This window comes from Oncorhynchus kisutch, linkage group LG13 (assembly GCF_002021735.2).
Source record: "Oncorhynchus kisutch isolate 150728-3 linkage group LG13, Okis_V2, whole genome shotgun sequence".
NCBI classification, from domain to species: domain Eukaryota; kingdom Metazoa; phylum Chordata; class Actinopteri; order Salmoniformes; family Salmonidae; genus Oncorhynchus; species Oncorhynchus kisutch.
The window spans coordinates 28788121-28802047 of NC_034186.2; the positions used below are offsets into that span (position 1 = coordinate 28788121).

Sequence of the window (13927 nt, forward strand, 5' to 3'; positions counted from 1 at the left end):
TCATGCAGGACAGGAACATCTGAACCAGTGTTGAGACATTTTTTATATAAATTGTTAAAAGTATAAAAGATCATATGACATACCTACCAGAATCACTTTGGGATGTAGGCGAGTTGTAAACAACATCATTTCTGAGACTGGAGATGGGGCAGAGGTGTACATTTATTTTACAGGAAGATGAAGTGCTCCATCTCTACAGCCGTGCTCTCTCACTCTCTCAAAATAGACCAACACCTCATCACTTTGATATGGCGATGAAAAGGGAATGAACTACGTCTCTAGGGGTGTGTTCAATTATAAAAGCAGATGACAAAATTCTGTTCGGTTTGCAAACAAACCACATCCTATGACAGTTTTTGTCAAGAATAGGCCTACACATCTCTTAAGAGAATTGATGATGGTTGACAAGGCATCGTCTGGGTTAGGGTTTGGCCGTGGTAGGCCGTAATTGTAAATATGAATTTGTTCTTAACTGACTTGCGTAGTTAAATACATAAATAAAATAAATACATTGAAACGTCCTCAATAATACTATCTAAGATTGGACCTCCTCTGTAGAGTTCTGTTATGGTTATGCTATGTTTTGACATGGAAATTAGAATGTGCTCCAGTATTCTACTGGAAATATGGCTCTTCAGATTTGAGGTATCTTTGGGTGAATGTACAGTTCTGCATGGCTGCCTATTGATTCGTTATTTCAGATGTCACTCTTGTGAAACACCAGTAGCACAGGTCCTGAAGTGGTTTCTCCAGAGAGAAGGATGTTTGTGTTCCTGTTCTATATCTCTCTGAATGGATGAACCCAGTTAAAAACACGGTCTATTCTGTGGTCATGCCCATGCTTGCTTGTTTGTCACTACCATGATTCTGCAAGGTCCCAGACTAGCCCTGTGCTGCTCCGAGTCAGACCTGGCTGAGATAAACACCACTGCTCTCATTGATGGACTACAGCCCAGAGCACAGCTCATCTATGGAAAGAGAATCCCCTTCCCCACCCCCCCCCCACACACACACACTGTCAACAGAGATCCTGAGATTCTGTTTTTAACTCAACAGTGCCACTGTGCTGCAATGGTGGTAATGGGTACTACGCCTTGTTATTTGCCATGCAAGAGAGACGCACTGTAGCAGTGCTGCTGCTCCTGTCCACAGTTAGCACCCAACAGCAGGTCCCCGCTGCCCTGCTCTGGTGTGAACTGTGTGTACAGCAGATTGTAGAAGGATTTTTGCACACAGACAATGTGTTAGTGGTAGTGGCATCTTCTGGGAGGAAATCTCCACTCTCCAGTCCTAGCTTCAGTTCTTACTTAGCAGCACTATGTAGCGTGATTGGTGTAGTGTGAAAATATGTTGCTCTGAGTTTGGATAAACAACTGTCTCACCACCACCTCCTCCCTTCCCTTCAGGCCTGTGTCCTGTTTGCTGACCTCATGGTGTAACCAGGTATAAAGATGAGCATAAGCAGTGATGAGGTCAACTTCCTGGTGTACAGATACCTACAGGAGTCAGGTAGGCTCTATCTGACGCTTCAACCACACATCTGGAAGCAAACGCAATTGAAGCCAGACTGCTGTCGAAATAATCTTACCGTATATTCTCCTTATGTAATGTTCTATAACTATTAAAGGGTGCCCTGAAAATGTGCACTCTGAGAACAACCACAGAGCTATTTGAAGTGTGCCATTTCCAGAGGCACCAGAGGGAGGGATCTGCTCTATGTAATGTGCTGCCTACTGACATGCTCCTCATGCCTCCCCTTACAGGGTTTTCCCACTCAGCCTTCACGTTTGGGATAGAGAGCCACATCAGTCAGTCTAACATCAATGGAGCCCTGGTGCCCCCTGCTGCCCTCATCTCCATCATACAGAAGGGCCTGCAGTACGTGGAGGCTGAAGTCAGCATTAATGAGGTGAGCTCATCTCCTCATTCACACAAGTCATTATTATCACAGCATCACATCATCTTATCAGGGAATCCGTGGACTTTATTACTGCAAGCCAAGCCAACTGTGATGAAATGCAGAACATGGCATCGGTTTGATCAGAAAGCATATGAATGCAGTGCTAGGTTTCTGTTCTTCAGTTATGCAGTTATCAACCAATGTAGCTTTATAATACATTGCATTAAGTTTTAATAGATGGTTCTCTAGTGATTTGTTTTAGTGTTTTATCCTTTAATTTAAGTCAAAGGAGGTTGGTGGAAACTTAATTGGGGAGGACGGGTTCGGGTAATGGCTGGAGCAGAATTATTTGAATGGTATCAAACACATGGTTTCCATGAGCCATCCTCCCCTCAGCAGCCTCAACTGGATTTAACCTACCATTGCTTACAGCTACAGTAGTTATTTAGCAGTTTGAAGCCTTTGATTTTGAGTCTAACAAGCTTTTCTGCTGTCCCCAGGACGGTACACTGTTTGACGGGCGGCCGATCGAGTCCCTGTCGCTCATCGACGCGGTAATGCCGGACGTGGTGCAGACGCGGCAGCAGGCCTACCGAGACAAGCTGGCCCAGCAGCAGGCGGCCCAGGCCCCACCAGCCAATGCCACCAACATGACAGCCAACACCAAGAATGGAGAGAACACGGCCAATGGCGAGGAGAACGGAGCTCACGCCTTAGCTAGTGAGTCTCAGTCCACGGCCCTGGGCTTAGTGTTTATTAACCATAACACACAGAGCGAGAAAGAGGATAATGTCCCAAAAAAATTCTGCTATTAGTTCGCTCTTTATGGCTAGTTTGTGCATGTTCTGTTATTTTGAACATCATTGTTGTGGTTGAGAATGTAAACTACCAAAAGAGTCAATGCCAATACTGGATGTTTTGTTATTCAGATCATGCACATGCTGATGAGGTGCTCTCTGTGTGCCATACAGACAACCATGCAGACTTGATGGAGGTGGACGGGGACATGGAGATTCCCAAGAACAAAGCCATGGTGCTCCGAGGCCACGAGTCAGAGGTGTTCATCTGCGCTTGGAACCCTGTCTCCGACCTGCTTGCCTCAGGGTCAGTGTTTCTCTCTCTCTGAGGTTATTGCATTAAGCTCAAATAATTAAAGTCCTATATTTATCTGTATCCTGGTTAGAGTTGCAAAATTATGGTAACTTTCCCCAAAACCCCAGGTATTCCAGAAATCCTGGTTGTAGGATCTGGATTTCCTGATTCCGTGAATCTTCCAACCGGGATGTCTGGAAAACCTGGGAATTATGGGAAAGTTTTGCAACCCTAATTGAACGAATGAGTGACCCATGACCTTTCTGTGTTGCTATTTTGTTGTATTGTAATTGCTCAGGGCTGTGCTAACTGTCCCTCCCTTCCCTGGTGCAGGTCTGGGGACTCAACGGCGCGGATCTGGAACCTGAGTGAGAACAGCAGCTCCGCGCAGCTTGTACTGAGGCACTGCATACGGGAGGGAGGCCAGGATGTCCCCAGCAACAAAGACGTTACATCATTAGACTGGAATGTGAGTCAGAGGTCTACACACACACACAAGCCTGCTCCATGTTCCCCCTCACAAATCCCATAACTTTATTTCCACATTTATGTCCACTGCTCCTGTTCTGAATGCTGTTACTAGGAGCCACTTCAAACTGCTTTTATGTTTCAAAGCTTGGATCTTTTTTAATTACCCCAATTATTTTGAGGTGTAATACTGTTTTGTTGTACTGTAGGCTTGTTATCCTGGCAAGGGAAGTTTCATTGAGCAGAATCATGTGCTGAACAACATGTATTTTCTTTCATTCCATTGAACTTAATGTATATGTATTATACCTCTTCCCCCTGACAGAGTGAGGGTACTTTACTAGCAACCGGCTCATATGATGGATTTGCCAGGATCTGGACAAAGGATGGTGGGTTGCCACTTTGACCTCCTTTTTCAACTTAACATGTTGTCAGTTTCCTCTCTAATATATATGATTTGAACCCTAGGTAATCTTGCCAGTACCCTGGGTCAACACAAAGGTCCCATTTTTGCATTGAAATGGAACAAGAAAGGAAACTTCATTCTTAGCGCCGGAGTAGATAAGGTAAGAACCCAACAGCCTTTTTCTTTTTTTGTTATGAGCTAAAGACATGAAATGCTATGAAGGCTCATTCACCTCTACTGGTATTCAGGACTAAAAGAACATTCTGTTATTCTCAGGCGTGTTCTAATTGAGATGTTTTTCTTTGTGTGTTTCTCCCTCCAGACTACAATCATATGGGATGCTCACACAGGAGAAGCCAAGCAGCAGTTCCCGTTCCATTCAGGTGCACTGAATTATCCAATGGCTTCTTTCCTGACTCTTCATTAACCCTTACTAGACATGTATCGGTACATACTTACATGAATATATACAGTAAGGGTATTTTTGTGCCGACTCATTCTTAGTTTCTGTCAAGCACAGAAAGAAAGAAGTAGAGTTCTATGTTGTTTATTCATAGTTTTCTTCCACTCCTCTTGTTGTGACTCCATAGCGCCTGCTCTGGATGTGGACTGGCAGAGCAACAACACGTTTGCCTCCTGCAGTACAGACATGTGCATCCATGTGTGTAAACTTGGCCAGGACAGGCCCATCAAAACATTCCAAGGACACACGGTAAGTCAGCCCAATTACCCCACAGCGTTACACTGCTCCTGCAGCCATCATAGAAGTACTATGCCATAGCCATTTTGTCCAGTTTTCTATGGGTCAGAGGCATTGCCTCCTCTGTCTGTGCTCCCCTCCGCTCCAGAATGAAGTAAATGCAATCAAATGGGATCCAACCGGTAACCTGCTGGCCTCTTGCTCAGACGACATGACGCTGAAGGCAAGTTATGAATGAAACCTGTCTAGCTACGTCCAGCAATCTTACACTTAAGTATTGTCTGCGTTGTTGATTACTGTCCCTGTTAAATAAATTATATAAATACATGTGCACTGTAATGGTTTGCTCTGGATTATATATCAGAAATTCAAATAATTAATGTTTTGTATATATTTCTCTATACATTTCTTAATTGTGAATTGTCAACCTTTGACAAATTGTCAACCTGAAAAATAAACCAAGTATAAAACCAACCAAACATTCTTATCTATCTGAACATTCAGCGTTTTGGATATTCACCATCACGTCATTTTACCATGCTAGATCTGGAGTATGAAACAGGACACATGTGTTCATGACCTGCAAGCTCACAGCAAAGAGATCTACACCATCAAATGGAGCCCCACTGGTCCTGGAACCAACAACCCCAATGCCAATCTCATGCTTGCCAGGTACTGAAACAGAAGCACTGCTGCGCCCTCTATGTGGGCATCCATTATTTTGGATGTGAAAGCAGCATTACTGGCTGTGATAACAGCGGTGTGGCCCTGTTAGAGGGTAATAGACTGATGACTACACTGTTTCTGGGCCAGCCACAATGTCTTTGTGCCCTGAACCAAAACTCTTCACCTGAATTGCCCCAGTTTTCATGCTTCTGAATTGGGGCTTTGTGTTTGAAGTGAGCTATGACTATGAACTAAGTATTTCTTCTGGGGAGGAGGCAGATCGATGAGTATTTTTCCTGTGTTCCCTGCAGTGCATCCTTTGATTCGACAGTGCGGCTGTGGGATGTGGACCGAGGCATCTGCATTCACACGCTAACCAAACACCAGGAGCCTGTCTACAGTGTGGCATTCAGCCCCGACGGCAGGCATCTGGCCAGTGGCTCCTTTGACAAGTGTGTTCACATCTGGAACACGCAGGTACAGTCCCGACACTGTCTTGCTATGTACCTTGCACGGAGTGGAGAACTGTTAGTGATATTAGCTTCCTGTATTGTTATGCAGTTAGTTGCTTAGGTCAGTGGTAGTGCTTATTTTGGAGACTTTAATTAGGCTTTGGAATGGATTTAAATCTAAGAAAGCTATGGTATAGCCTTTGGCTTGTGGTTGTTGAACTGAAACGATAACACTGTCTTCACTTCCCTTTCCATTCCACAGACTGGTGCTTTAGTCCATAGTTACAGGGGGACAGGGGGAATCTTTGAAGTTTGCTGGAATGCAGCAGGTGACAAAGTGGGAGCAAGTGCATCAGATGGATCTGTGAGTACACATTTTTTAGCATTTTCATATACTTCATACTCACTCTGGGATATACAGGTCATAATAATATATATATTAAAAAGCCTCTCTTGTTTTTCAGGTTTGTGTATTAGATCTGCGGAAGTAACACTCCTTGTTGGAAGCCATGGACCGACAGTGAATGTGTACATAGCCAAAATAACTGTCCCTGCCCCATGTACTGCTAGTCCCTTTGAACCATGGCCGGCCACTACAGACCAGAAACAAGCACCCCAACCTCTACACAACAGATTCAGGAGCAAGGACACAATCTGTGCAGCAAATCCTTCCAGAGACATTAAAGGGACACAGGCAAAAAAAAAAAAAAAAAGATCCGTATATGTACCAACATTTCAAAGCTATTTTGCTTTTTGATCTTTAAACCATCCTCATCAAGACAAAAAAAATATTTTAAACTTTGTTGGTAGTTCAGTCTCTGTGTACAGACATATCGGCTTTCCCGTCCTGCGGCAGGCAGTTAGGTTTTAAAAAATGATTTCAATGTTTAAGTTAATATTTTGGGGGGGTCACAGCTGCATGAAGTGGAGGAGTCCTCTTTTTATTCACACTCACAAAACAGTTCTTGAAAAAAATTGTCTTTGGTAGTGTGCGCTTTGTGGTTCAAAACAATATGGGGACTTGTTTTTACTGTTGACATCTAAATACAGTAGTTTTTATTTCTTTCCTCTACAGGAGACATTGATTCTCCTGACTTAATATTATTACAAATTAACATTGGGTGCACATGAAAGAAGAGGCATTGTACAGCTGGATGCTTTAAAACCATTTTCATGGTTGGTTTGTGCACCATTGATGGAGCTAGAAAAACGTTCCATGATTACCCCTGGACAAAGCTGTACTGCTGTTGTTATCACGTGGAAACATCCAGTATTGGATCGCTTAAAGAAGAGAAGCAGACGAGTCAGTATCCAATGACTGTTCCCTCCCTCCAGTGTGAATGGTTGGAACTGTGATGTCCACTAGACCTTTCACCAGAGTGCTTCCACTGGGCAAACTGAGGCCCCTTTTACAACATATAGCAAAAAGGGAAGACTTGCTTTAAGTTTTCTATTCTTCTAATGAAAACTTAGCTGATAATGTGATTCTCTCAGATGTTTTTCCAGATACATTTCATATTGCTGATGTATCATCTGTCACAACAAAACTTCCATTAAGCTTTTACTCAAAGTGGTTTTACATGTTGATTAGGCAAAGTTATCACTCAAGTCCCATAGACCATTTCCCAAACTAGATATTGACTGAGGTTATTTGGATCACAAACAAGCAATGCTGTTTTCAGAGGAAAAATGTCATCTTAAAGCAAGTCTGGGTGTTGGGCTAGGAATCAGAAATCACATGGAGTAACATGCACCATATCAATTATTTTTGTGCTGCTCAATATTTAAAAAAGTTAACTGAATTTGAAGCATAACCGTTTAAAGACATGCGACAGACACTGTGTGGTATCTTTTCAAATCATGGTGAGAAGAGAATTCCCCTGCTGGACAGTAATCAATCGATAGTTCTATATTTTTTGTTTGACTTTCAACAATCTTAATTTGAAATGGGACACATCTGAATATTCACCGGTTACAGTCTAGATATCCTGTTAAATGTAGTGTGTGTTTGTTTTTTTAAACAAAGAAAGCCAGTCTGATTTTACAGATGGCAGAATGAGGTTTTGGCTTGATGGAAATGTGAGGATCCATGGCCAGGATCCCTTGTTCCCCTGGTTTAAGACTTATGTTAGTGGTTTATTTTTTGGGATATCACTACACATATAGGGGCAGATGCATGGGCCCATATGAAACCTACTCCTGGTCTCATAAAGCACTTTCAATTGAAACATTGAGGATGTTAATTATTAGAGTAGGTTTAATCAGGGTCTGTGCAACCATCCCATAAATGTGCATTTTATACAGTGTGTAGTCCTTTTAAATCTGTAAAAACTGTCTACTCTAAGTAGATTGTACCATCTGGACACTATTTATTATACAGTCTATGACAGTGGAAGGTTATTTTAGGTTTTCTTTTATGATAAATCTGCTGTCCTAGTGTCTGCTTTGCCCTTCATTTTCACTACCTGAATTCTAATCATATTCTTATGTGTATGTCCTCTGGACATTTTGTACTCTTTTAAAACTTTTGTAATTCATATTTCTTTGTAGCCTAAAGGAGTAAAATGTAAGATTATTGGAGATAATCAAGTACAGTATGTTCCAGTTTAATGATTTTTTTGGTTCCACATTGCATCATGAGTGCCCACGCCCCACCCTTGGTTTCTCGAGTCAAAATGTGTTTTTGCAGATTGCATTGATCTGTTGTAATTTGAACCAGATCTGAAAAAAAAAGTCCAGAATAAAATATATTTTGATATTAATATATCATTTTTTATTGGATTTTCCCCTTGTTTATCTGTTTTATTCTAAACATGTTCAGCTAGTTAGATACATACATATGAAAGCATTTGTAGGGAAAGAAGCTGTAGGCAACTTTTCAATAGTGAGATCCCAGACATCATGCTGTGGCATCATACCAGTTATTGGCTGTTTTGATGATGCACCAGTCTGTACATTTAATGTCTAAACTAAAATAATTGTGTATATTCTCTGGTTGCGCTGTTAAACAATGCATATATTGAGCTGTAAAGACTCCCTAATAACATGACTGCTGGTAATTCAATACAGCCCTCTGAAAACAATTACATGAAAATGAAACAGACCTAGATTCAATTCAGATCAAGTGTTAACCTGCGATTACAGACACCCACATAACGGATGTTTAGGCGATGTCAAAGGTGGAACTGCGTTCGAGCCATCAAATCGGTGAGCAGCTGCTCTTCCATCATTGTCACAAAGCCACACCCGCACAAATCTCTAAAAGTTCAGAAAAAGAAAGTAGGCTATATAGAAATAATTTCGCTCAAATTGTAAATCATGAAACTAAATAATAATCTTAATCAAGGTGTAGACTACATCCCACATTGCAGTGTTCAAACTTGTAAAAAAGGCTGCATGGAATTTCTGTTATAGCAACTTTGTGCAGCCAATGGCAATGTCCACTTTAGGTGTAATGCCTGGAGTCACTTTTGGATTTGACAGCTAACGCAGTTCCATATCTGCCACCGCCAAAACAACCGCTATGCAGATGTTGACCAACACGGATCTGATTTAATTGAGCCCTTACAGTACATGAAATAGTTGACCGTAGGAGACATCCCTGATGCTGTTAATGTTCAAGAGGAAGCTGCATGACGTCCATGAATGAGCAAATGAACACAGCATTGTTATCACCACCACACGGCTCCCAGGCTTGCGGCTACCGTCCATCGTTCACAGTAGTGCTCAGCTCAGAGAATAGTTGGTGAGGAGAGGTTGGGAGGAGTGCTGTAAATTGTGCTCTGCTATCTCTACGATGCTCTGGATAACATCGTAGGCCACAGCAAACAGGAAGTAAATAGGCAGGGTCCAGTGGAGTTGGAAGACCCGCTGGCCCACGGGCAGAGGCACAGTCAGGTGTCTGGGAGGAGAGGAAGAGATGAGAACCTGTAGGAACTAGTTCTCTGTATCACTGATAAAACAGTAGGCTACTCACTGAAATCCCTCTGATCTGGAGGCTCGCAGCATCACAAAGATGAACAACCCAACTTCAGTGTTCAAAGAGAAAGACACCACTTTGTCCAACATCACCACAAATCCCTAGTTAAAGGGTACACATAAATATAGCTTGCTGTATTATCCTTATGTTCCTACATACCATAATAACTGGTTTGGATACTTGATTATCATAGCTCATTGGAATAATTTGAAACAGCAAACAAGCACAAATTCCTACTCTAGCCTAGATCCAGTTAGAAATGAAGTGATAGGAACAGGTGACTCATTTTATTTTGCTGTAGCAGGAGGAAGAATGAGGCCCTTACCCTTGGATCACACGACGAGACAATAAAAATGATTCCAAATGCAAGCAGAGATATGAGCCCATTGGCAAGACTGTCAAGGAGAAAAGACAACATGGATTGTTTGGTTAATATCATGAAATCAACTTAATTAGTCAAAGTAAGCATCCTGAATGCTTCATAACCTTTTCTATTACAGGGACAGATAAATATAATATTTTTATGGGAGTGGTAATGGTCAGCGAATGAGAAAGCAAATGGCCTGTGAAATCATCTTGTGACAGGAGGAATTCAAAACCAGATGGAGAAGTAGAATTGTATACCCTCTTGAACTGCATCTGTGGAAGCTCTGTGGTAATGTCCTCTCCCAGACTTTAGACATCCATTCCAACTTGGTGTTCCAGTGTGAGTTCACAAGGCCATCAACTGAAACAAAACAACAAACACAGTCAATATACATACAAGGCTTCTTCAAGCTGTAGATTTATACAATTGTACATGTAAATACATGCAATTGGTATTTTTCATGATTCATATCATTTTGATTATTTTGATCACTGGAAGAAAGGAGAGATAATGATGTCACATTAATGAAAGGCATAATTGTGTTACCATCAAACGTGATTTATTGCAGATATTTTGAAAATAGAGATGTTATCCTGAATCATTTAAATGAGTTTCTCAGCCTGAGCCAACTAAACATAAGAAAATTATATTTTTTGTATCTCTCTGAAGATTAATTTATCTTATTTTCCTAAATTTTAGCCATAAATAACTATATATTAACATTAATTTTATAACCCCTTTACACAGATAAAACTGATTACCGGAGAACAACCGACTAGCAGAGAGATTGGTCACACAAGTACATCGTATATGAGGTTAGACCATAATAGACATTGGTGTGGGTGAGGGGTTTGCATGTCTCGAACTCATGCTATCAAAAATGCATTCCCCCCTCTTCAGAGAACATTGCCATGCATAGAGAACAACAAGGATATAGATGTATTAAGAGGGAACATACTTGTGTGCTTCATGGCAGATCCCATCACCAGAAAGGACACTGTTATACTGATGGCAATAAAAATCTGGATCAGCTCTGCCACCCACGAGTAGTGACGGTACTTCAGACTGATTATCTGTAGAGTGACAACATGACATGTGGTTAGTGTTCTGTAACCTATAGGCATCTATCTAAATCATCCATTCAAAAATGGATTGATGTTGGATATTGACACAAAGAGAATAAAAAGGAAATGACATTATGATCTGTCATTATTTTGTACTGGCTCTCACAATCCAAACACATATTCAAGTCCACACTAAAGACACACCTTTTCACACAGGCTTACCTGGATTCTCTGTTGTCTTAGCTTTTATCCTCTGTCTAGTTCACTTAGTTAAGTCTGTCAGCATGTTTAGTGTTCTCCCTGGTCAGTCTGTCATGATGTTTAGTGTAGTGTTCTCCCTGGTCAGTCTGTCATGATGTTTAGTGTAGTGTTCTCCCTGGTTAGTCTGTCATCATGTTTAGTGTTCTCCCTGGTCAATCTGTCATGATGTTTAGTGTTCTCCCTGGTTAGTCTGTCATCATGTGTAGTGTTCTCCCTGGTTAGTCTCTCATCATGTGTAGTGTTCTCCCTGGTCAGTCTGTCATGATGTTTAGTGTAGTGTTCTCCCTTGTCAGTCTGTCATGAAGTTTAGTGTAGTGTTCTCCCTGGTCAGTCTGTCATGATGTTTAGTTTAGTGTTCTCCCTGGTCAGTCTGTCATGATGTTTAGTGTAGTGTTCTCCCTGGTCAGTCTGTCATGATGTTTAGTGTAGTGTTCTCCCTGGTCAGTCTGTCATGATGTTTAGTGTAGTGTTCTCCCTGGTCAGTCTGTCATGATGTTTAGTGTAGTGTTCTCCCTGGTCAGTCTGTCAACATGTTTAGTGTAGTGTTCTCCCTGGTCAGTCTGTTATCATGTTTAGTGTTCTCCCTGGTCAGTTTGTCATCATGTTTAGTGTTCTCCCTGGTCAGTTTGTCATCATGTTTAGTGTTCTCCCTGGTCAGTTTGTCATCATGTTTAGTGTTCTCCCTGGTCAGTTTGTCATCATGTTTAGTGTTCTCCCTGGTCAGTTTGTCATCATGTTTAGTGTTCTCCCTGGTCAGTTTGTCATCATGTTTAGTGTTCTCCCTGGTCAATCTGTCATCATGTTTAGTGTTCTCCCTGGTCAGTCTGTCATCATGTTTAGTGTTCTCCCTGGTCAGTTTGTCATCATGTTTAGTGTTCTCCCTGGTTAGTCTGTCATCATGTTTAGTGTTCTCCCTGGTCAATCTGTCATCATGTTTAGTGTTCTCCCTGGTCAATCTGTCATCATGTTTAGTGTTCTCCCTGGTCAGTTTGTCATCATGTTTAGTGTTCTCCCTGATCAATCTGTCATCATGTTTAGTGTTCTCCCTGGTCAGTTTGTCATCATGTTTAGTGTTCTCCCTGGTTAGTCTGTCATCATGTTTAGTGTTCTCCCTGGTCAATCTGTCATCATGTTTAGTGTTCTCCCTGGTCAGTTTGTCATCATGTTTAGTGTTCTCCCTGGTTAGTCTGTCATCATGTTTAGTGTTCTCCCTAGTCAGTCTGTCATCATGTTTAGTGTTCTCCCTAGTCAGTTTGTCATCATGTTTAGTGTTCTCCCTGGTCAGTCTGTCATCATGTTTAGTGTTCTCCCTAGTCAGTTTGTCATCATGTTTAGTGTTCTCCCTGGTTAGTCTGTCATCATGTTTAGTGTTCTCCCTAGTCAGTCTGTCATCATGTTTAGTGTTCTCCCTGGTCAGTTTGTCATCATGTTTAGTGTTCTCCCTAGTCAGTCTGTCATCATGTTTAGTGTTCTCCCTAGTCAGTTTGTCATCATGTTTAGTGTTCTCCCTAGTCAGTTTGTCATCATGTTTAGTGTTCTCCCTAGTCAGTCTGTCATCATGTTTAGTGTTCTCCCTAGTCAGTTTGTCATCATGTTTAGTGTTCTCCCTGGTCAGTCTGTCATCATGTTTAGTGTTCTCCCTAGTCAGTTTGTCATCATGTTTAGTGTTCTCCCTGGTCAGTCTGTCATCATGTTTAGTGTTCTCCCTAGTCAGTTTGTCATCATGTTTAGTGTTCTCCCTGGTTAGTCTGTCATCATGTTTAGTGTTCTCCCTAGTCAGTCTGTCATCATGTTTAGTGTTCTCCCTGGTCAGTTTGTCATCATGTTTAGTGTTCTCCCTGGTTAGTCTGTCATCATGTTTAGTGTTCTCCCTAGTCAGTCTGTCATCATGTTTAGTGTTCTCCCTAGTCAGTTTGTCATCATGTTTAGTGTTCTCCCTAGTCAGTTTGTCATCATGTTTAGTGTTCTCCCTAGTCAGTTTGTCATCATGTTTAGTGTTCTCCCTAGTCAGTTTGTCATCATGTTTAGTGTTCTCCCTAGTCAGTTTGTCATCATGTTTAGTGTTCTCCCTAGTCAGTTTGTCATCATGTTTAGTGTTCTCCCTAGTCAGTTTGTCATCATGTTTAGTGTTCTCCCTGGTCAGTCTGTCATCATGTTTAGTGTTCTCCCTGGTCAGTCTGTCATCATGTTTAGTGTTCTCCCTGGTCAGTCTGTCATCATGTTTAGTGTTCTCCCTGGTCAGTCTGTCATCATGTTTAGTGTTCTCCCTGGTCAGTCTGTCATCATGTTTAGTGTTCTCCCTGGTCAGTCTGTCATCATGTTTAGTGTTCTCCCTGGTCAGTCTGTCATCATGTTTAGTGTTCTCCCTAGTCAGTTTGTCATCATGTTTAGTGTTCTCCCTGGTTAGTCTGTCATCATGTTTAGTGTTCTCCCTGGTCAGTCTGTCATCATGTTTAGTGAACTTTAATATAGTTACTCATTTTAACGTGTTATTGTATTGCATTTTATCCTGCTGATTATCTTATGTATGTAAAGCAACTTTGGTTGTCTTGAAAAGCGCTTAAAATAAAAT

At 41.6% G+C, this 13927-nt stretch overlaps 2 protein-coding genes across 8 annotated transcripts in view; one reads left to right on the plus strand and one right to left on the minus strand.

Annotated features, from left to right (window-relative positions):
* Positions 1-8446, plus strand: part of tbl1xr1a (TBL1X/Y related 1a) — a 29565-nt gene extending 21119 nt beyond the window's left edge. For 4 of the 7 annotated variants that reach the window (XM_020499178.2, XM_031785952.1, XM_020499177.1 and 1 more), the window contains 14 exons: positions 1407-1509; positions 1764-1909; positions 2401-2620; positions 2872-3004; positions 3326-3461; positions 3786-3849; positions 3929-4026; positions 4189-4249; positions 4457-4578; positions 4715-4789; positions 5111-5238; positions 5544-5709; positions 5947-6048; positions 6149-8446. In XM_020499178.2, coding sequence (XP_020354767.1) covers positions 1452-1509; positions 1764-1909; positions 2401-2620; positions 2872-3004; positions 3326-3461; positions 3786-3849; positions 3929-4026; positions 4189-4249; positions 4457-4578; positions 4715-4789; positions 5111-5238; positions 5544-5709; positions 5947-6048; positions 6149-6175 — 1536 coding nt within the window. In that variant the 5' untranslated portion in view covers positions 1407-1451 and the 3' untranslated portion in view covers positions 6176-8446. Of the gene's footprint in view, positions 1-1406; positions 1510-1763; positions 1910-2400; positions 2621-2829; positions 3005-3325; positions 3462-3785; positions 3850-3928; positions 4027-4188; positions 4250-4456; positions 4579-4714; positions 4790-5110; positions 5239-5543; positions 5710-5946; positions 6049-6148 lie in introns of all 7 variants that reach the window. The other 3 variants (XM_031785950.1, XM_031785949.1, XM_031785951.1) reach the window with 1 other exon arrangement.
* Positions 6447-11456, minus strand: LOC116353057 (uncharacterized). The gene is made up of 5 exons (XM_031785953.1): positions 10989-11456; positions 10288-10390; positions 9989-10058; positions 9661-9764; positions 6447-9585 (listed from the first exon to the last, which is right to left on the minus strand). The coding sequence occupies exons 1-5, from the start codon at positions 11152-11154 to the stop codon at positions 9411-9413; spliced, it is 618 nt and encodes a 205-aa protein (XP_031641813.1). The 5' UTR covers positions 11155-11456; the 3' UTR covers positions 6447-9410.
* Between the last annotated feature and the right edge of the window lie 2471 nt (positions 11457-13927).

Bases quoted from the DNA above. Each gene is read 5' to 3' on its own strand.
- LOC116353057 (XM_031785953.1), bottom strand. From the start codon at position 11,154: ATGCCTATAGGTTACAGAACACTAACCACATGTCATGTTGTCACTCTA. The intron at 9,765-9,988 runs GTAAGGGCCTCA...CCCTTTAACTAG, and splicing joins TCTCGTCGTGTGATCCAAGG to GGATTTGTGGTGATGTTGGA. The intron at 9,586-9,660 runs GTGAGTAGCCTA...CTCTCCTCCCAG, and splicing joins TCCAGATCAGAGGGATTTCA to ACACCTGACTGTGCCTCTGC.